Raw genomic sequence first — 23,677 nt, 5'->3', positions numbered from 1 at the left:
TACATTTTGCCAGCTAGGAGGATATGTGTGAGAGGCAGGATTTGCACTGATGTCTGAGTAACACCATTCTAATAGGTACAAGCCCTGCACCCATGTCAGCAATACCTGTATCTTTCTAGAGGTACAGGCTCTCTTGAGCACTGTGAGTGCAGAAGAGACTGCAGACACCTTCCGTAGCAGACCTGGATTGTGGCAGACACCTTGGGGATGCAGGCACAAGAGCTGGGGACCATGTGGACATACCTCTTGTATCAACCTGGAGCTGGGACTTTTAGCATAGTCTTCACAGTAATACTTGAGCAACGTGTTCAGAAATGACCTTTGCTTTTCTGTTCTTAATTGCAGCAAGTCACTAATCTGTTTTGAAAAGAAAAAAGTGTAGGAGCCCTAAGGCATGAAAATTTTGTTACCTGACTTTGATTCCTAAATGACATCAGCGTGACAAAGAGGGTCAGTCCTCTTAAGCTCGTGTGTGCACTGATATCACTGCAAAAACATCTGGCTTACTATTTTCCTTTCCATGTTTCATAAATGGTCTGTTTTACTTGATGTTTGTAATGATTATTTTAGAGAAACACTTGTTTGCATTTATATAAGAGATATTAAAGGAAAGACTACAATGTGCACTCAAAGCTCATGAGGAGACAGCTAGTAAGTTTGCATAGGCAGATGACCAAAAAAACATAAGAATTAATTGTTGGTATTGCTTTGCTCAGCTCTTATTTGGTTGTAAATCAGCTTCTAAAATTTGCAAGAATTTGAAACACATTTAAAATTAATTATTAATTGAACAGTTAACAAAAGTGTTGAAGAGCTCAACTGGGAGGAGAGCAGTGGCATTGTCAAAGCAACTGTAGCTCTAATTTGTTCATCAGTCCCATAAAAATGACATTCTGCAAACACTGAATACAGTTTGTGTTAAGGGTGTGGATGATTTTTTTCTCTTTAGCGAGACCATGCAAGTGACTTGGAGCGAAGCAAATGATCTGTCTAGACAGTGGTGTATGGTTTTTAGTTTTCAGGTTGATCAAAGGTGAAGCCTCTAATAATTACATTGTTTTCAAAAGATGCAGGCAAAGACAGAGGTACAGTGGGGAAAAAAAATCTCTTCTGTTAACAAAGTTTCAGGGTGTGGTGCCTGCTCTAAACTCTACTCTGTTAAGCACAGAATTGCCGTGCCTTGGAGTTAGGTTACAAAACTGTTTGAAATGTGGAGAAAATTCAGTACAGGGATTTTTGAAAGTGAACATGCCATAAACAGTGTGCCATCCTGTCATCATGGGGATGTCTTAATTCACCTCCATATCGCTACCAACATATTCATTTATGGCTTTTGCAGAGGAAATATTTTCCAAGGGATGTGCTGAAAAAGGAAGTGTATTGTCAGCATCTTTCCTTTCTCAACCTCAGTAGCGATTAATTCATCTTCTTTACATTATTCTGTTTCAAATATTCCATAAACACCTTTAATTATAGTAGTTTTGTGTTGTGAATGGTAGTAATGCCTCACTATAAAGCTTCTACATTCTTCTATCATTCAGGAAGTTAAAGCCAGTTAAAATATGCAACTTCATAATTTTCACCTTCACATAGGTTAGTACTTGCATCTCTGCTGATATACATGAATCAGAGGACTAAGCACAAACATTTGAGCATGCAGGATTCTGGGGGTTGTGTGCCTGCACAAAATACAGATTGCAATTGCATTTTACAAGTAGGATTTCTGGTCTTTACCCTTTTGCCTAACAGCTTTAGAGGTATTGCTTGAAAATTAAATTTATATTGACAAGTGAAAATGACCAGTAGTATGAGACTAACAGTATCTTCCCAACCAGCTTTTAGAAGCTGTCATCAATTAATTAGTTGAGCTGGATGGTTTCTTATATTATTAAGGAGAAAGATTTATAGTGGAAAGTCAGTATAATTGAGGAAAATGGATTTAAGAGGGATTTGTATTTTTGTTCTTAATTATGAAAAAGCATATTTAGACTTTTGTGTTTTAAGTGTTATTTACTCCCAGAGCCAAATATATATACTTAACTTGATATTACCCTAGTTTTCTCAGAAAATTTTAGTTGACTTTTTATCCTCCAGCAACCCAATATAATAAATGTATTTTTCCCATTCTTTACAATTCTTTAAAATAAAAAATAGCTGGGGGAGTAGGCACATGCTAAAAAGCAATGTCTCTACTTGGTGGTTATTTGAAGCAGGAGGATAACAGGATTCTTTAAAGAAATTCTTAGTTTGAATACAGGCAATATTTGTGTCAGGGATAATGGGTTTGTGTCTAGTGTTACTTCTTCCGTGGGATGCTCATCCTTGTATAAAAAGCAATAGTATGTTCTGCCTGAACACACAGTGAAGGGGGGTGAGGACCACATGCTCAAAAAGTAGCCTTTCTCCAGGATGTTTCTTCCAGTTGAACATCTGGAAGCCAGTTGTTCCCTCCAAAGTGAAATCCCTCTTCCTCAGCTTAAAATAAGAGTTTTAGCCTTTAGGCTTTGCTTCGCAGGCTGGAGATCAATACTTGTTCAGCAGATTGAGCGGGGCATTCTTGTTGGATATCTGACATTTGAAGAATGGGAACCTGTAACCATCCATGCCTCTTTTAGATCATGGTCTGACTTCTCTGGGTGCAACGTAAAGGTTTGAAAAGTACCCCTACAGTAGTTATAGCCCAGATCCAGAGAGGCTGCAAATCTTTACAGTCCCAAAGCCGTAACATTTTGAGTTGTCCTTAGCCTACAAGCCTGCGGGAATTACAGCACACAGATGTTACACTCTGCTAGAAGCATCCATAAGCCATGAAATAAGCTGGCTTGGCTCTAGCTGATGTCCCCACATCAGCCAAATCTGTTATAATGGCCTAGGCTCCTTGTGTATATTACTGGAGAAAAATGTGAGTTTTAGGAAACAAATCATTTGTCTATTTTTAAATGTACTGTAAAGTTAAATAAATAAAATTATTGCCCTTCATAGGTACCTCTTCTATATTGATTAAAGAGTCTGGACAACTAGTTCATTGTATTCTTCTACATTCGATAAAATCCATCTCACTCCTGATCTGCAGGTGATAAGTGTGTCAAAGCTGGTTAATAAATCCATATCCTTGATTCAGGATATCAGGATCAGGAGTTAATCTCATAGAAAATGTAAGGATCTTCAAGTCTGGCACTGCAATTCCTTATTTTTTTGGTGGATTTCAGACCTTCATACCAGTGCTTAGGTTCCTTATGTGAAAAGGTTGGGTGCCTCAGGAGGTTGGGGATGAAGCACAGAACATGTGAAATACAGGCTGTATCCCAAATTCTTTCCTTCTCCAGAGCACAAGTCACTGATGCAGTCTTATGAGGAGATTCATCCAGACTGGAGGAATATAGGCATGTAAATTTTTTCTTTCAAATAATTTAGTAAGGATTACTCTCTGGATTCAGTAGGAGAACCTATTTATTTATTTATTTATTTATTTATTTATTTATTTATTTCTATCAGCATTAAAGCAGTTACTCAGAAAGTGAGTTCATTACCCTCCCCAGCTGAAGAACTTTTAATCCACATTTCCCTCTTCCCTGGAAAAAACAGTGGACTATAAGATCAATAGCTTGGATGGGCACACACACACCTTCAGCTGTCATAGACAGGAGTTTCTCATGGCCGGAGGACCAGGGAGTGTGTGGCACTATGGGGTGGTGGTCAGTACATCCTTGGGTTTTGGTCCTGACTGGCAAGATGTTTTATGAATTTTTGAGCAAACACTGATTCAGTAAAACTCAGGATGAGTAGTAGAAAGACAAGTGTGGAGGATAAAGATTTATTTGCAGATTGCCTCTGAAGTCATATAGCAATAGCATAGCTGTACCACATGCCAAGGCATATGCAGTGCTATCAGGAAACATCTGGGCTAATAAAAACCGTGCAGTATCATTGATCCAGGTCTTAATGCAGAGGCTATATCCACGACCAAATCATGGATAGTAATATTAGCCACTGACTTTGCAGTGAGCAATTTAGCCTGTCAGCTGACTTTCTAAGGCAAGGGTCTGGTATACCTGTGTGTAAGCATGAATCTGAATTTATATATACAACATTGTTATAAAACAACCAGTGTTGTATATTATGGTGAAATGCTATCAGCATAGCTTTTATAACTGGCAGAATATTAGCTAAAAAATAGTTCTAGCATAGTTTTAAAATCTCATTTTCCTTCCTAAACAGAATTGGACTATATAATTTGGTTTAAGTAGAATAAATAAATGTGGCGCAACTTTCTTTTAACTCTTACAGCTTGCATACATGAAAAATTGGTGGAGCTGGAGCGATGGGAGTCACAGCCTGTTATTTTTAGGAGTGACTGTGTTGCGCTTCATTCTTTTTCCAGGGCTGTTCCTGGCTAACTTTCCCATGAGTTTTTAACCTCTTGCGCTTGTTCTCTGATGTAACAGGAAACAGGCTGACAGGAACAAACAAAACACAGCATATCAGTCGCACACATAGTAGCACTTGATTTAGTTAGCCCTGCCTTCGTTCCTCCAAAGTAGACACATTTGGAGGTTCAGATGTGCCTCAGCTCTTCTTGAGTTGTTTCCCAGGGAGCAGCGATCCATTTGTGTTCAGCGAGCAGCACGGAGTTGCAGCAAATATGATCAAACAGATGCATTTCTTTTAAAGTTGAAATTTTGTGGCAGTGCCATGTCCTGGGATTGTGGATTTAAGTATCTGTTTGCTCTTTCTCCCACCCTTAAGGCAGGGGTTTTGTGCAAGCTTCAGGAAAGAGATGACATTGGACGGATTGAACTAGTCCAGAAGCTGGCACGAGAAAACTGTCAGTTTTTGCAGGCGGATAGAAAACAACCAGAGAAGGCTGAACAAGTAAGACATTTCTTGTTTGGGTTTTCTTGTTTGTTTCTGGTTGGGGAGGGAGATTTAGGTCAGTAAACTGAAATAGCAAAGCTGATGGTCAGATTCCAGGACACACATTAGTCATGGGGATACAGCTGTTCTCTTCTGTCATTTACATTTCTCTGAAGTGCATTGAATTCAATAATTGTCAGCACACTTAAATTATTATGTTGTCAGTAACAGTCAGTTACTATTATTAATATCTTATATGTGATGAAAAAGCAGATTATTTCAGGATGCTTAACACCAAATTGTTGTTAGTGATTATGAAATTCTTGTCCTTTTTAGGATGTGTTTATATAACACATAAGGTATATGAATGCTTAAAGTATTTAATTTGTCTTAAAGAAAATTGCTTTGCTGCCTTGGAAAGAAAAATTGGCTGGGGCTTTTCAGTGTGAATTAAAAAGGACAGGGAATTCAGCAGTTTCATTAAAAAAAAAAAAAAAAAGTGCTTTCAACCAAAAGTTATACTAAAGAAAGCAGTATTCTCTTTAATGCTCCTGAAAGCACTTATTCAAATGTTAATAACTGGATTTGAAAATGCACTAAAACATGACTACTCTGCTTATAGCACAATGTATCCTAATTTTGTTCTCCTGCTAAAGATTTCTGTTCTGATTGCATATTCAGCTAAAGGTGCCCAGGCTAATAACTGCAAGAAACAACAAAAATCCTACCTTGTCCTCACGTATCTTGCTGTAATATATGTGTAATTTCTTCCATTTTCTACTTGCTGGACAGCAGAAGAAAGACCTATGCTTTAGAAAAGAATTACTTTTCAGCTCCTCTGCAAGCTCCTTCCTACTGAAGTAAGGCTGTACAAAGGAAAAAGAGAAAGATGAAATCGTATTTCGGAGCTTCATGCAGTTCTGTTCAGCAGTGCATAAGGTCTAGTCTTATGTAGTTAAATATGTAATTGTATCAGTAGGTGCGGACAAGGGAGGAGAGTAATTAGCCAGGTGCAAATCCCTGAGATTGAATTGTTCCTCAGCTGATTCACTGGCTGTGGACAGCTGGCAGAATTTCCATATATCTATAAACCGTATCAGCAAAGTGCAATTAAAAGTTTAGGAGCTTAAGCAAAGAAGATTTTAAACCAGGAAAGGTTCCTAATTGTGTTTTGGGATTTTGAAGCAAGATTACAGGCTTTGTGGGCATAGGGGAGAAGGGTATGTTGGGACAGATAGTCCGAAAATTCAGTAGTGTTTTTACTGCTTACTCCAGTCGCTGCAGAGCGTGGTGGGGTGTCAGCTGTGGTTTTGCAGCTATGCAGATTACAGCACAGCTCTAAAAATGGAAAAGAAAGAGGCGCTCAGCTTTTCTTCTCATTTGAAAAGTATGATGCTTCGCAATAGCTGCTATTTAGGACATGAATGGCTCCAGTTTAGCAGCAGCTCGAGCAAGCTGCTCGTATTCTTACTGGGTGGTATAACGCAGCAGTTACTGCTCTTGGGTAACGATATGCCTTTAGACCTTTAGGTGCAAAGAAATACAAAAGTTGCCTGAGAGCCTTTGCAGCCCAAGCACAGGTCATTCCTCATATGCCCTTTATTTCTAGCTGGGCAGCATCTTATAGCTAGCACTGCCAATAACAAGTTTCGGTGTGCTTCCCCCCACCCCGTTTTGCACTTTGCTGGCTGTGGGGTAGGTGGTGATGTGACTTTTACCTACTGGCCTGGCAGCCCATGCCCAGCTGTAAGGGAGGCTTGCAGCCCTCAGAGTGGGGGCTAAACCCCCAGCTCACTGATTTCATTAGGAATATACACCAGAAAGGCACTTTTGAATGCGTCACAGGCTTCTCAATTTAGCTTACTCAAGTAATTTACTGCTGCTAGGAGAAAAAAAAAAGCCTTGCAGTGGTGGGGGCAGTGGGAGCTCAGGTCACGGACGTTCAGGAAGATGTGAGTGTCCATCCCTTCCTCTCCCTCCCTTCCCATCCAAGAGCTGCTCTGGCGCATGTGGCAGGATTTAGCTCTGGGCAGAGTTTGCTTCTGCAGGCAGCTGTTCCTGCTCTTCTCTGAAGAGAAAAGCAACAGGTTATTGCTGGGAGTGCTGCCGGTCTGTGGGCTTCTGGAGCTCACCCCCAGTCCTGCTGCTGTAGGAGTGATAGCAGATTCATTGGCATCGGCTTACTGCCCAATCCCTGGTTCTCAGTCGAAATGTTAGAGGAACAACATGTTCAGGGTGTGGTGTCCTTACAAACTGATGTGTAGCATGCCCGTCTTTCCTTCTTTCCTTCTTTCCTTCTTTCCTTCTTTTTAAAAAGTGTTTAGCTTTCTCTTAGATTGCTTTCTCAGAAACACAGGGTAATGTGCACTCTCTATAGGCAGCAAAACGGAGCCTCTTGGCATGTTCTCCACAGGACCCTCATTTCTCAGCAAGCATCTCTGCACTAAAGCTTTCACCAGCATTCCCTCCTGGTGAGCTCAAGCTGCGCTTTCACGGATGGTCTGCCTTCCTCAAAGGACTGCCGTTCGCTCTGTAAATGCAATGCATGAGCATCCCGCGGGGCCCCTCGTTCAGGATGGCAGGAGCCGGCCGGCTAGGCCTGGGCCTAAAACTGCTGTTTCCTAGATGGCCGAGGGGGAACTGGGGCTCAAAATGGAGTTTTGATTTGTTGTCCACTGGGAATATGGAATAGAATAATGGAATTACTTTGGTTGGAAAAGACTTTAAGATCACCAAGTCCGACCATCTGCCTAACACTACCAAGTCCATCATTAAACCATGCCCCTTAATGCCACATCCACACATCTCTTAAACACCTCCAGGGAAAGTGACTCCACCGCTTCCCTGGGCAGCCTGTTCCAGTGCCTAACCACCCTTCCCGTGAAGAAGTTCTTCCTGATATCTAATCTAAACCTCCCCTAGCACAACTTCAGGCCGTTTCCTCATGTCATAAAGTGAAAAGGAAATGTCTGATGTGAAAAGGAGAAAATGAAAAACAAAGAACCTTGAATGGACTGTTAAAATTCTGAATATGCCTACTTCAAGTCTAAGTGGACTATATTCCACCCCTTTCACTCATGTAAAAATGTCAGGAAGATGGAATTGTGGCTCCTCTCTTGCTATCCACTGTGTTTCTAAAACAAGTCTTTTCAGACTAGTACAACCTCTCACATTTTTCTGTCAACTGAAAAATGTGGTGCCCAACGAATCCCATAGCTTTTTCCTGTAAAATGGATTAGGTGCTGAGCTGCTTGGGGAAATTAACTTTGTCTGTCTTTGTAGCGCTGAGTCTGATGTGGATCTAGTCTGTGGCAGGGCTGGTAAGCCCTCCTGTGGCTCCAGTAACTAATGACCAACTTCACCTGAATTTGGGAACAGAGCTTCTTGAGTCATGTAGGGAAGGTAAATGACAAGTGGGGAGTCAAAAGAGCCTAGTCTTCATACAGTGCAGAGGTTTTGGGTCAGATATACCTAACTGTCTTTTTCAAGCTATGATGCTGGGGGCTGTGGTCTGTGGCCTACAAGTGGGCAGGTGAAGCATGGATGATTTTGGGCTACTGGTTCAGAATGAGGTGAAATACAATTATTTTTTCTCAGAAAAAGCAGATGATCTGGGAGAGGGGAAATGTGTCAGCTGGGTGGTTCACAGGAGGAAACATCTCATTTAGGAATTAGAGTGGCAGAGATAACAGATTCCTTGGGCTCGGATGTGTTCTGGAGGGCATAAAATGGGGTATATATATCTGCTGATTTTGTACGTGCTTACATTTTTACTTCATAATTTAAACATACAAGTCAGAAAGTTCATTCTACTTTAGTTTCAGGTTTGTGGTATGTGCTATCTTTTTTTTTTTTTTCTCTATAATTTAAAAAGTTTTGTCCACAAGCTCTATTGTATGTGAACTGCTTATTTGTTTCTGGCACTGCAAGCTTGTTATGACCAGGTTAGACAGGTATATTGGAATTTGAGACACTTCTGCAGCACAGTGCCAAACTCCTCTCTGGTGAATATAGTGTTTGCAAAACTCTCTAACTGTAATAGTGCTTACAGACTTGTCAAGTAAAACAAAAACTAATTTATAGTGATTTTTTCCCATTCTCACTTGTTAATGTGTTAGAATAAGGTTCTTAATTAAGGCAATGAACCTACCATATGTGTTAGGTTTCCTAAACTTCAGTTTTGCTAACGAGTAAACAGTAGTAAATAAGCTTCTAAATAGGCAGATCAGCTTCTTCTCTGAGATGTCGCATTCCTACAAGGTAAAACTGTTGATAACCATTTTATTTTATTTTATTTTATTTTATTTTATTTTATTTTATTTTATTTTATTTTATTTTATTTTATTTTATTTTATTTATTTGCCTAAGATGCACAGAAGTTATTTTAATTTCAAATGTGGGCTAGACTAAAAATAACTATGCAAGCTTGCAGTTGTAATTCTATCATTACAAGCAAATTGTGCTCATAAGCCTGGGAAAAATGAAAATGGGATATTTGTATTTTTATGTTATCTAAATATTTCATTCCTTTAAAATGATTGCTTTGACAGAAAATAGATGAAAAATCTGTATTGAAATATTCAGCTACAAAAAGTCTACTTTTTTTTTTGAGAAGTTTACTTCTGTGTTAGCATCAGTTATAATATAGAAAACAAGCTCTGTACGTAAAGCTATTTGAAATAATTTGTCATTGCTTTTTTGGTCAAGTGTACATTTGAGATGCATATGCATCTACATTATATCTTCTTTTGAACCTTCTTTTAAGCAACTACAGGCTCACTTAAATAATGTCTTTGTAAGGGACTTGATGCTATTTTTACAGTATTTCCAGTTATTAATTCAATGAAGTGTTGAACTGATTAAGAAAATCCCATTCGTTTATAAAGTCATTGTCTTAACAAAACTGTAAAAGTGTTGTAAACATCTTTTCACCTCAGCAACACGAGGAAAATATTCTCTAGGTTATACTGTTATTTTCATAGTCAGATGAGAATTGCAAATTGACACTAATGTTCAAAGAAAATTGATGATTCTCTAATGTGTAGAGACCAACTGAAGAATAAAAATCCATTTATTCAACTGCATAAATTATATTCTTATCTGGGGCTATTTCAGTACCTCAGTGCATTGGTGGGGAGGGAAGTGTTTCCTAAATCTGGTAATCCCTTTACAGATTAATGTATGTATTAATAAGAGTTACACGCTGTTTAAAAGTATGAACGTACATACAGCTTGAAAGTATTGATTCTGTGACTTAGCCAATTCAAGATGAAGGAGCTATATCATAGCAAGGCAGGTACATTTTCAGAAGGACAACAGATATTTAAGGACAATTTTGTTAATTTACTGGGCACTAACTTTTGTAATCAGTGGTCTCATTAAGAAGACGGATGATTTGCTCACTGAAGCAGGTTCGTGGTCGTGGTCGTGCTGAGGCTGTTAAAAGGCTTACAAAAGAAGATTAACGATTTAGAGCCTGGGGTTGTACAGATTACTCACAACTGAAGAATTTCTTGAGGAAATTCCAGCCATGAGACATCAAGGTTACTTTAGGGTGCACCTATCTGTCCAGCTGGCCGCCTGCAAAGCATGGAGAATGAATGTCAGGACATGCCCAGAGCTGCAGTGGTCATTAGCTCGGCAAAGCAATGTCCTCGCGCTGATGCAGTCATTGGTTTGGTTGTCAGTATTCAGGGCTTGGAAGAAAAATATTCTTTAAAACAATATATCCAATGAAGTCTGAATGCAGAAGGTGACTGAAATCTGTGCTTTACTTTTTTAAAAAAATCATCACTGCTTTTGTTACATCTTCTCTGTCTGGGGTAGATCGATTAGGTGCCTTGAGTGTAGATTTACTGCTTTTGGCTCCCTCTTATTATAATGGAGGTTATTTTGTATCTGCAGCAGAACTGTGGATCAAATGGACATAACAGCGATAGCACAGTCTGTGTTTGTGGGAACTTTTGTGGCTTAAATAGAGATGAGATGGTATAGATATCTGAAATCATTGAAACGGAAGGAATTTAGCTCTTTTCCTTCATATCTCTTTGGTCCTACAGCGTTAGCAGAGGCAACTGTACCAGGGAAAGATGTTTGCAATTTTGACTTTGTAGACTTCAACTAAAAGCCAAGAAAAACAAAAAAAAAAAGTCAATCATTGAGTCAGTTTATCACTCTGTCAGTTTATCGCTCTGATTAAGAGTAAGTAGTTAAGAGATAGGTGCATGCTTGCCATGGAGGTAACCAGAAGTTCAAGTCTCTGGTCTGAATGAGGAGGAACAGGGACACAGATTAGTTCTGTCATGTTCCGGAGCATGTCCTGTTCCTGAAGGTTGATCCTTCATCTGCTGGAATGAATACGTAGCCCCAGGTGATCACCTGCTCCGGGTAAGCCAACCTCTTTATCTTTTGAGAAGAAAGGACTTCTGCATGTCCTAGGATCTTTTCAGGGTGGAACAGGCACAGGCATCTTTTTGAAACGGAAAAAGGTGAACAAAGATAAGGAAACTGCTCAGATGTGGAACAGGGATTGCTTGGCTGCTAGAAAAAGTTTTGTTTCAGTCTGTTGAAAGGCTTTTTTTTTTTTTAATAAAAGTATTTTTATATTTTTATTTACTATATGTTTTTAAGAGAACTTACTATTCCTTTTGTTAAGTCTGCTTAATGTGGCCCACGTTTTGGATGATAACGCCCAATTGCCAGCTGTGCATAGAGACAGTGAGGTGGTAAGGTCCTTCTTCCTGTAAAAATCCCACAGTGAGGGGATTCACGCTTGTGCTCACATGATGTGCTGTGCGTGTAGGATGGGAGCATGTGCAGGACACTGGGAAACTCACTCTTTTCCTTTGAGTCAGGTCCTGTATTCCCATAATACTTTCTTTCCTCCAGATGCTTGGCCTAGTGTTTAAAAGAAAAGAAAGCCTAATTTGTGCCTCTTTGATTTATTCTGTAACATTAAAGGACTTTGTATAGAAGGAAATTCCACACGCACATTTTGCCTGCTGGGCTTTCTTTGGTGCGGGGCGATGACTCACTTCTGCATGTGACAATAGCTTAGCTAATGGGGCGGAGGGGGTAAAAAGGGCAAGTGGTATCCCACAGGCTAAAACTGAATGCTGGGAGTCCCAACACTTGGATTTTATTTTTGACCCTATTGGTTATTTAATATGTAACCTTCTCCAGGTCCTGTCCCTTCTCCACCTTTGTTTACCCAGATATAAAATGGGGTCCTGAACAGCAGGACCTTGAAGGGGTGCTATAAAACCTGCAGTAGTTAGTGTTGATGGATTGCTTTGAGATCCTTGAGATAGGGTTTGGGCATCCCAGCAAGCTGAAGGCGGGCTGGACTTTGAGCTGCTGAGGGCCAGGGAGGATATATCTTACAAACCCGAGCAGGACAGCAGCGAGGCCAGCAGCCGCAGTCACTGCACAGCCTGGGGTTCCTTAGGCATCGCTCCAGCAGCGGTGCCGTCGCCAGCAGTCCTGCCCCACACCCCGTTCCCAGCCCTTTCTGGTGCTGCTTCGTGAACAGGCACGGGGAATAACCCTGCTGAAAAATAAAATACATGAACCTCCCTGGTGGGGTTATTTTTCAATTGGATCAGTTTCCTACATGGCACAGGGATGGGGGTATGGGGTGGGAGCAAGATGCAGTGACTGAGACGATCCTCCCTGGCGAAAGCTGCCCCGCTGCTGACGGCAGCCTCTTCATGACACAGAGCTTGAATACGTTCATACTGTTTGGGTTTGGGCCCTCTGGTTATGCACCCTGGAACTTTTCCTTTTTGTGAACTGTTTTGAAGTTTTATCCATCTGCATAATTCCCAAATCTTTTGCCAGCCCAAAGCTTTGTAGCGGCTGGCCGTATTAGCTCTTATCCTTTTCTTTATTTTGTTCCCAAGACTCATTATTACTCATTTGTGTAGAAACAAATTGCATGAACCACTTACCTGCTTATGTTTCTAGACTGTCCAAACACATAAAATCAATGTCATTTCTTTTCCTTTAGAAAAGTAGAGACTACTAGTTTATGAAATCAGAGCACCCACTGTAATGTTTTCCACATCTAAATTTACTGTTTTGTCCCTTTGTTTTTATGATCAGTGCATCTGATGACATTCCAAATGTTTTCTCCATTTTTCTGACTCATGACATAGGTAAATTCCCAGTTATGCTGATAATACAGTGGGTGTATCCTGCCATCTACTTCTGTACAATTAATTCTATGCTTGTCCTGGGAACTCTACGTAGGAGAAGTGCCTGGATTTCTCAGTCAGATTAAGGGGGTTTATTATCTAAATTCAGGAAGACTAAAACAAAAAGTTGCTAGTGCTTTGTATATGTACCATACAAACTTAAATCAGAAATTCCCAGCAGTTTTTGAAGTTCAGGAGTAGTAGTTTTTTCCTTCGCCTTTCAGTGATGCAGAGCTTTTGAGTCACTCATTGCTTTACTCTGTTTTCTCTTGGAATTGAAACCAATCAAGGACATCTGGCTTTGGCTCACTGGCTCACAGTGTGGACCTGGCTGAGACAAAACAGTGAAGGTAACTGGAAAACTGTTGCCAAGCCAGAAGTTGATGGCTGTTCACCACATCCTCCTCTCTGGAGAGCATCTGAGGTTTGGTAGCCTGTCCAGAAAACATTCATTTAAAAGGATTCAGGACTTCTAGTCTCCTTTAAAAAAAAAAAAAAGTGTATATATATATATTATTTATTTTTCCCTCCCTCTTATTCTCACAAATATATTCAAGAATAACCTTCAGCTTCACTGACATGGAGATTTGGGCCAGTAATGCTAGTGTCATTAAACAGGTAAACATGTTTCCTGCAGACTGACAATGTTTGTACATGTCAGTCTGCTCCTGTTTTGAACAGAAATTGCACCAGAACACATTCTGCAGTAAGAGCTGCCCTCACAGAAGTCGGTGTGGTTCCAGTGGCAGGATGCCCCAGCCTAGGTGAGGTCTCATTTGATTGCAGGTACTGCTGTGCTGGCACCACAACCCTTCCCAGCTACCAGAGCAACCTATCTTTCTGCAGACATCTGACAGCCTGTGTCACGACCTCACTGGAATAAATGCCATCAGCACTTGTTCCTGCAGGCAAGATCACCTGGAGCATGCTGGCATGAAGACTCAGCCTTTCCATTTCATTCAGCTGCCTCCCCTTTACCAGAAGTCAGCCTATTTGCATCAAGGGCTTTTTGGAAAAAGGGCAGCTCAAAAGTGTATGTCACTGCCTCCATTGCTGAAGCCTTCTCCCTCCTCCAGAGCAAGAAAGGAAAGACAACTTGACCTTGCATTTTTTGCATTTTTTTTTCTACAGGATTTATTTATTTGAATCATGATACAACCCTAAAATCTGCAAATCTTATCCTTTTGCTATAGCTCTTCTGTCACTCACTGTGCCTGTCTGCATTATAAAACTTAATTCAGCTCCTGCTGATGTTAATAGGTGTTTTTCAGTGAGAGCTGGGTATAGCCCTTGGGGTATAATGCTCCCATCGCCTTGTAGCCTTGGAAGGTGGTGGCATTTTGCAATATGTGCTTGACACGGTCACCTGTGGAGAATGCTGATTCGGTAGCAGTTAATACACCACTTGCATTCATTTTTCTTGGTTGTATGTGGCAGCTCAAAGAGCAAAGGAATGAAAACCCAGGCGATTAGTGGTATTTTTGCTGACTGTCCTCCTTTAAATCAAAGCAGGTATTCCCCTCTCCTTCCTTGATTAGTGTTCCTATTGCTGTGTGCAGCACCTTCTGTATTCTAATTCACAGCATGTAAAAATGAGGTCTCAAGTGCATATGCATGGATTTCATCTTAACTACCCAGTGAAAAGTTTAAATTAGATGTTTCATCTGGAAACATGAAATAGGGTTTGAAATTAGCAATGACCTTGCAGCCTTCCTCGAGTTTACTTTCTGATACCACGTGGCAAGCAGTTCCCAGCTTTTTGGTCGCTCAGTGGAAGGGGCACATCAGCATAGCGAATACTGCAATATGTGGGAGCGACAGGCAGTGCTGCTTGAAGGAAAAAGTACTTTAGCCTCATTCGGTAACTTGGAAAATAATAGAATGACCTAACACAGGAAGATCACGAATAGCATCAGGTATTTCCTTTAAAGGCTTACTGGAGAGCAAGCCTTAGATGGATTTCCAAACTCTCTTCTGAGGTAAGCCCTGAACAGGTGATGATAGTGATTTATACAGCTTTGCTTGGTCAAGGAAGAGGCATAGAGCCCAAACCCCTTTGCTGGCTGTGCATCAGCTCTGTCCCCTACACATCTGGCTGACTCTGCTGTCTCACTTGGAGCAGCAGATGGAGAGCACCAGCCCTTCATTCTTCACCGTTTTCTCTGGGAGGTGATGGGAGCAGTCCTGGGCATGCTCTGTCAGGAGCAGCAGTTCTGTTTTGCCAAGTGCTGGGAAGAACCAAGGAGAATCTGCTCTTTTGTTAGGGTAGGGAACTAGCACTGAGTGTGAATGTGCATCACCTTTTTGGTTTGGTTGAAATATCACAGTTCCTCTTCCCTTTTCAGAGGTGCTAATACAATATCACTTCAGACTTTTTTAGCAAACACTTTTGTTATGGAAAATACGGGATTGTTCACCACAGGAATCTTAAAAATATATACGTGTATAAAACTACAATAGTTATATCAATTAAGTGCTTGTAAAATATGTTGTTCAGCCATATTTAGCAGGCTAATGGAGAGAACAAACATGGTCAGGGTCAGGGGAAAAGACCCTAATCAGAGTTGGCTGGAGTGAAGAGGACAGAGTTTTAATTCTCACATGCAAAACATTGCTGTTTAGGTTTCAAGCTAAAAAGCAGACACATTCAGGTTTCCTCGTGTGGATGGCACGTGGCTGGAAAGTATACTGACACTCTGGCTTTGTCTCCCCATCTGTGCAATTTGAATCTTTTCAGTGGAATCAACAGATTGATTCAGTCTGTCTAAATAATCAGTCTGTACACAGTACCTTTAGCGAGCTAATCATTGTGCTATATTGATTTTTTTGGGCTCCCTAGATTCAATGAACTTGTTTAAAATAAGCAGGTAGCTTCTAAACAAAACTCCCTTTGCAGTAAGTTCTTTAGTCCCATTCCCCACAGAGGCAGAAGCAAGCCTGGGGTGGAGGGTGAGGAATGTCCTGCCTGCTTTATTGCTGGCATCAGAAGATTTTCCAGAGGAGTTTGAGCAGTGCCTGATGCCCTGCTGGGAACCCAGATAATTGCAGATGATGGCATCCTGCATCTGAGACCTTTCCTAGGATTCCATTAAGGATGTGGCAATTTTCCTCCACCAAGGAACTTAGGGTGCTCATGGTCCCTGGTTCTCTCTTCTGTAGAGATGTGTGCCAATGTTTGTGCATGCTGTCCATATTTATTCATTAAATAGACTGCAGATCTTGCCAAAAGCAAAGATGATTGCCTACAAGGAGTACTTATGGAACCTTTTTATTCACACTATAGAAATAACCAATTATTTCCCACAGTCTCAGTTTAACACAAAGAAGCTGCTTTCTCCTTGTGATCTGTCTGTTGTGACACCCCTCTCTTCTTTATCTCTTCAGATCATACCATTTTTTCCTCTAGGAGTTTCTGAAAAGTTTCAATCTCCTTTCCAGTTCTTCAGAGCAAACCTGAATCTCAGGCTTTGCGTTTGAGACCTGCACAGACCTTTGTGCCCCTACCTCAGGGACGTCAGGGCTGTGAATGTCACCTTTCCCTGCTCTCTCCATCCAGTGCCTGCTGCTGGAAGAAGCGATACGTGCAGGCTGTCCACTGGGCTGCCGTGCAGATAACCCTTTGTAGGTACACAGGGCCATAGCTGGCTCCCTGAGGAGGAAGGGCTGGTGGTGGAGCTTGGCCACCAGGGGCTAGGACCTCAATCAGGTACTTCCTTAAAGGTGGCCTTCATTTTTTTTCATTTTTTTTTCAGAGGAACAGCCATAGCCTTCATTGCAGGAGACCTCTAAAAGTTGACTGCTTTTATTCAATTTCGGACATTTTCCTTGCAGTAACCTATGCAACCTATGCAGTAACCTATGCTGGCACTGGAGGAACACATTCCAGTCTTACAGCAGACAGGTGGGCACCTGCACTAGTTTGTGAGGGACCCGTAGCCATTCATAAAACAGAATTGCTCTGTTTTTGCAGAGCCCTGGGTGGCTGTTTGTAACTCCTCTGCTCCCAGTAACTCCTCTGCTCTCACTCTTGCACCCTTGGCTGTTACAGATGCCTTTATGTATTCGTACAGATATGTCTCTCCCATGTTACAAAAGTTAGTTTTCTACTGTGCAGGGAAAAAGGGTATAATTCCACTTCACCGTTTCCTCTGCCGGCAGCTGTTAAACTCCAGCTAATATTTACCCGTTAATCAATTGACACGTACTGTTTTCATTGCAGTGACATGAAAATAGTAAATATTTGTATTAGACAAAAGCTATATAGTAAATCATGCATATGTCTTGTTCAAAAATGTTATTAGTTTTTAATTTGTGTGATGTTCAATCTGTAGTAAGGATCCCATAAGAATGGAAATAAAAATTACAATAATAATAAAAAAGCAATTTAGTCATCAATTATTGTAGAAAATCATGTCTTACCTGCAGTAAGAAGAAATGAACGTTTGGCTTTCCAGCAGAAATACCAACAAGCTGTAAAAGTTGGCTGACCATTATAATGTGAAAATTAACTATAATCTCACAAAAAATTGCATTTGCAATTTTCCTTGTAATTCATTAAAGCTGCGGTTTCCTGTGTTCCAATTCTCTCGTGCATGGAAAAGATCTGCGTCATATAGTTGGGTGCCCAGCCTCCTTGAAAAAAGATCCTATTGATTAAGCACCTAATAATACTTCCTATTGTGGCTAGGCTTCATTTTGGCAATTTTGCTAATGCAGCACAATTTGTAGTATCAAAATACCCGTATCACTTTTGCTTTTGTAGCAAATAATTTGTTCCAATCCTTTTTATTTTTTTTCCCTTCTGATTTTCCATGCACATGTTAAGTGCTTGCTATAGCAAAATTTCTCTTTGCTACCTTAGACAATATATTTAATGAACTTTATCTGTATTGCATTGTTAAGGGCAAGGAGCTAACTCTAAATAGACTGGGGCTTTTATGAAAATGAAAGCCACGAAGAGTTGCTTCATCATGGGAAATTGCTGCCAAATGTCGAGTGAGCTCTTGCTTTCCTGGCAAACACAAAGTAGAGAAACATTTTCATTTATAGACCCTATCATCTTGACATTCTGCATCTTGACTTCTATTGCTTTACCACTTTTTAGTATATGAATGTTTTCCATCAAAATGGATTGTTATGAATACACATATTTAAATAACAAATGAGATAAAGATACAGATAATTAGAGGCTTAGATAATGCTGTATAGAAACATTTTAATCAGATCAAAGAAAAAAATGCATTTTACTTTTAGCATAGTCTGTTTTTTAATAAGCCAAAGCCTAAAATCTGATGAATTGGCAATGATTTTGTGATATGATATTCAGAAAGAATGCATCCTGAATACCAAATGAATGAAAGTTACTGTGGACTATCATTGCTGTTTTTCATTTTGACCTTGAAAACTGGGTTAGCTTTGTATTCTGCGCATTGCTAACCTTGAAGCACAAGCAATTGGAAAAACAGTGCTGAAGGTTAGCAATACTTTTGCTACAGTTATCATAGGGGAACAGTTTATGGCGCTGGAGGGGAATTGTCTTCAAGGTCTCCGAACAGCCTGAAAGTTCTGGTGATGACAGCACTTTCAATTATCATTATCCTAAAAATGTCCTTCCGTTCTAGTGAAGCCTCACGTAGCTAAAAGGAAAGGTGACTAGAGGCCGGCATTAAGTAATGTCACAAGGATGGACACTCCTGAGAAGCTGCTAATCAAACCCTTTTGCTGCTGTGCAAACATATCCACATTCAGCACAGACGTATGACAGCATGAAATATTCCTTGGTACAGCATTGTTATGGTAGGGCAAGTGAGTAGCTATGTGTAAAGGTTATAACTCATATGCCAAATAACTGCCCAGAAGACGAAGGTCTTGCACTGGCCCAGTGCAAATTCTGAGTGTAGATGAAGAAATGGGTTTGCAGAGGGATACTTTCCTCTGGGATAAATAGAGGTATAAGACAGAGGGGAAAAAAAAAAAGTCCTAGTAGATCTTTACGAACATTAGACTGTGATCACTTGCATGTGATCACTTGCATTTCAAGGGAGCAGGAGAAACCGTAAACCACTTCTGTTTCAAATCATCTGAAATTAAGATTCATTTTATTAAGAATCTAACATAAGCCTAGTGTTTTAGATACATAAGATTTATAAATTTTGTCATTTTTTTGTTGTTGTTGAATTATTGTGGGCTCTGTCTTTATGATTGCAATCTCCTAATCCTCCTATGGCTATGTTAAAATTTAAGGCATCCATAAGGCACAAGTCCTTCTGACCTAGTGCTGTAGTTATGATGATGCATAAAATAAATCATTGCAATTACTGAGGCAGTCTCAAGCACTTAGTAAGTCAGGCAATTGCTTCTTGAAACATGACTGAACTGAAGAAAGGATCATTAGTTATTTCCCTGGAGTACTTGGATATTGTAACCCTCTCCACAGGGTTCTATTAGAGAGTTAAGACCTGGTCATTTGTTCACACATCTCATTTTATCTTTCTTTTCCTCAAATCCTCTCTGACAGCTGAAGAATTCTAGAGCATGTCTCTTCTTCACCTGTGGCATCTCCTTACCTGTCAAAGTTCAGGTCAAACAGCAAATGGCCAACCGGATGGGAAGGAAGAGCCCAGCAACGGCAAAGAAAACAGGTTTAAGAAGTTATTACTGGCATGACTTAGGACATAGGGTGACTTTCTGAGACATACAACTATAAAAATAACTTCCTGAATAAGGAGGAAGATGTTAGGTGAGATATCAAGTTTATACACAAAAAGAGTGTAAAACTGTATAAAGATATATAACTTTTGTAAAGCTATGGAAGTCAGGAAGGAGTCTAATCCAGTAATGGGGAAAGGGGGTCAGAATCAGAGGTACATGAGAGTATTTCTTGGGTGCTGTCATAGGTGTTGGCAGTGTCTGGGGACTTTGTGCTATGCTGTCTGGTGGCGATGGGATGTGCTGTGAGGAGGAGAATGGGATCAGGAGAAGATATTTGTCAGTGGACACTTGCAGAAGCTAGCAAGTGGCATTGTGCTATTGCTCTCTGTCTCTTCTTACAGGTGACACAACTTCAGGTTGCTCAGGAGGTCAAGAACAAGGAGATATTTTGAGGGAGGAGGAGAAATCCAAGGGAGATTGCTCAGGAATCTGGTGTATTAAAAGGATGCAGAGGGAGCCTTTTTGGGGCACGATAGTAGTTGGAGAAACCACAATCGGAGCCCAGAGACTGATGGATATTTAGGTGTTTTGTGGATGTGACTGGCAGTAGAGGAATATGGTTTGAGGGGATTGTTCTGGAGAGAGCTATCTTTGTCAAGGGTTGAGAGGAGAGGAGGCCCCCTCAGGGAGAGGCTGTATGTTAGCTGCTGATAATATCAGAGCCTGGAAAAGCATGCAGCAGCGTGGTTCAGGACTGATTCAAGGGTAGATCAGATGTCCTTGTTTTGGGGGTGGCAACATCCACGAGAAGGGTGGGGCAGATGGCTGGAGGCAGTAACAGCTTCAGCTGCCCAAGTGGGATGTGCTGATGCTTGTCTGTGAGCTCTTCACTCCATCAGGAAGACTTTTTTCTAGTGCTATTGTGAATGGTCTCCTGGTGCCAAGGACCAAAGTGACGTTGAGAGGTACACTCCACCATTTTTCAAGTTTTCACAGTTTTGATTGAGGTGCATCCTAGCGAAATATTATTATTTTTTTTTCCCAGTATTCCGTTCAATTCTAATGACCGATCCAGTTAAATTATCCCATGCAAAAATAACATTTTGAATTACTTGTACCAACTTTTTGCAGGAGGGACAGTGCAATCTAGACCCTGGGGTTTCCATGCATGTTCCTCAACAAAGGAACATTGTGAGGACACACGGGCTGTCGTATGAGTGTTTACTCAAGATGCCTTGCATCTCATTGCAGATACCACGTGATTTACCAGTTGCCATGGTAACTATGCATTTTTCCATTCCATAACTTGAATAAATGTTGAGATTGCCTTCGGTATAACTAACTTACCTTCCTCCTATAGTTGGACACAATTGCATTATCTAAAGGAAGCAGGGAGGAGACTCCCAACATTCATACTGAAACACATTTTTAGAACATATAGTTAGTTAAGAAGCAGATGCATTATTCTGTCTGGAACAAAATAAAAGTAACTTAATATCTGATTATTTAAAATCGTAAAACAGGAGAAATATAAAATGTTGCCTCAATGGGATAACTAGTATTGTTCTATATTTTTCTGTGATTGTTATTTTTTGTGATGTTTTAGATTTTTTCGATACTTTAAAATTTAATTAATTTTATCATTTTAAAGTATTATTCTTTACATAGGCATACAAGAAAGCATTTTTTCTCCTTTTCTTTGTTGTAAACTTGCAACAAAATTTCTTGCTTGTGTGTTGTAACCTTCACTTTTGAATGAATTATTGCTCACAACAGCTGGTTAATTGTTAACCTGCTCTTACCCCCCCTCCCCTCCCAATTCTTTTATTTTATGCTTTTTGCTAAATGTGGACAACAAATCTTCTAGCAAAGGAAAAGAAAATAAAAAACAAAACCTTTATTTTGCCCTTGTTCATGTATGTAACATTTTTTTTTTAGATCTTACATGGAAGCAGCATGATTTCTCTCATTTCTGTAGTAGACTGTGTTGAAGTCAGTGAGCATTTTATCCCATGTAATAGATGCAGAATCAAATCTCCTGTTATTAGATGGAAGGATTGAGCTTTATTTTTCCTTCTACCCCATTTTTCCTTTCTTTTTGACAGCCTCCTTGTGTGTGCTCTACACATTGCTGTCTACTTAGGATACATTATCAAGTCTGCAAGTGATTAGAGGCTTATCTATTTTTGAATGATTTAGATGCGTGAATTAATTAAGCAAGAAAAGAACTATTATAAAGCATTAGTAAAAAGAGTGGCCATTCCAAGCTATTTTGGGGGGAGCTGAAACCATCATCCAAACCCAAGAAAATTATATTCATGGTGATTCATCCTTTTTTTTTGAAATCATAGCGTTATATCCAACTTTGTTGGAAAAAACACCAAAACACAGGATATAAACTCTAGTTTGTGACTTTTGCTGTTTGGCTGGAAGTTAAATAAATTGGTTTTATTTTCAACGTTAGCTTTGAATTCTTTTTTTTTTTTTACTGCCTTACTAAGTGCTTTTTCACGCTCTCTGTTAGATGCTCCTGTTAAATGTCAGTGCATTTGAGAGAATTTTGAAGTTGATGAAAATAAGCTCAAGCTTTATTTAGTATTCTCATTTTTAGAGATTATCTTTTGCAAGGTCTGAACCAGGTACTGTCCTTTGCTGAGTATTCGACTGTGAGAAATCAGCTCCTTCCTTCTGTGAGCACAGGGGCTTCAGAAAAGGATATGTGCCTTACAGTGATAAATGTAACAAACAGCACCTCAGTGTAGTAGGCAAGTTGTAATCTTCCACGTTTGGATTTCTGGCTTACAATGTGGATAGCATACATATTTATTTTTAATAAAAAAAATGAATTACATCTTTTTAATATTATTATTATTAGAATAATAACATTGTCAACATTGAGACGTGCTATGGACCTAAGGTAAGAGAGAAAGGTTTCTCTGGTAGACAGTGACAGGATGTCAGGTTTTTAAAACAATATTTTAATTCACACCAAGTATAAATTGGAGTGATAGGCAAAGAAAGAGATTAACAATCTTGTCTGTTTGACTTAGAAGCTGTAGGTACCCAACACTGGTAATTAGAGCACTGTAAAGCTGACAGCATCATATATTTGCTGCTATATCTCCTCCATTCCTTCAGGAGACCTTATTTATTGCTACTCCCATTATAAAGGTTGTAAAGCCTTTGCACATGTGTCCTTACCAAGGTGAATATTAGTCTACAGTAATAAATGCAATCAACTAATATTAGTTATCTTCCGCAGTTTTCATGGCTGTGTGAAAGCTGCATGTGGACTGCCTTAGAAGCTAAGTTCCACCTCTTCTGGATGTTAATCAGTTTGTTATCTAATTCCCCTTATATCTCAGTAATTCGTAGAATTTCACCCTTCTGATGTCAATATTATTCTCAAGTAGAGCTTCTGTATATCAGTTGTCTTTGGTTTTTCTTTCCCTAAGGCACATGGTAATAGCAGTACATAGTATGAATCTTGGGGTATCTGGGTGAATTCTGCAGTTCTTCCCTCTTCCTAGACAAGCAGTACTTCAGTCAATATGTTATTTTCCTTATGCATTTCACTGCAGCTCTAAGGCTTAAGCATCTGCTGCTACAGCACTGGAAGACACTCGTGTCAGCAGCTGGCGGGTTGAACTTTTGCTTCAACTCTAAATGCAAGGCAGAGATTGCATCTGGTGCTAGGATTTTTGTCCTGTAGGAAGCCTTACATTCTCTGGGAAAAAAAAAAAATCCGATTCAGGTGAAAATAATACAGTTGCAAAATTAGAGGAGAAATAGAGGTTTAATTCTCCTGCCATGTACTCTGGAAGCTTTGGGACCAGGTCACGCAGGCTCCAGCTCCAGGAGCAGTGAGCGGCTGGGGAATCCAAAGCCCTGCCTGCCTGGGGCATGTGGCACGCGTGCTGGGAGGCTGGCAGCCTGGTTTCTCTTCAAACTGACATGTCCTGGCAGAGTTTCAGTTC

General features: G+C 40.1%; 1 protein-coding gene across 3 annotated transcripts in view; it reads left to right on the top strand.

Annotated features, from left to right (window-relative positions):
- RAPGEF5 (Rap guanine nucleotide exchange factor 5) overlaps positions 1–23,677 on the top strand; it is a 161,776-nt gene that overhangs the window by 66,695 nt on the left and 71,404 nt on the right. The window contains exons 9-10 of one of the 3 annotated variants that reach the window (XM_048070208.2): positions 4,747–4,872; positions 20,832–20,978. The exons of 1 other annotated variant lie outside the window; for it this stretch is intronic. In XM_048070208.2, coding sequence (XP_047926165.1) covers positions 4,747–4,872; positions 20,832–20,978 — 273 coding nt within the window. The remainder of the gene's footprint in view (positions 1–4,746; positions 4,873–20,831; positions 20,979–23,677) is intronic. One more of the 3 variants, XM_048070209.2, reaches the window with a different exon arrangement.

This window comes from Anser cygnoides, chromosome 2 (genome assembly GCF_040182565.1).
Source record: "Anser cygnoides isolate HZ-2024a breed goose chromosome 2, Taihu_goose_T2T_genome, whole genome shotgun sequence".
Lineage (NCBI taxonomy): Eukaryota > Metazoa > Chordata > Aves > Anseriformes > Anatidae > Anser > Anser cygnoides.
Note: the sequence above shows the minus strand (reverse complement) of the source record. Positions and strands in the feature narration are given on the sequence as shown.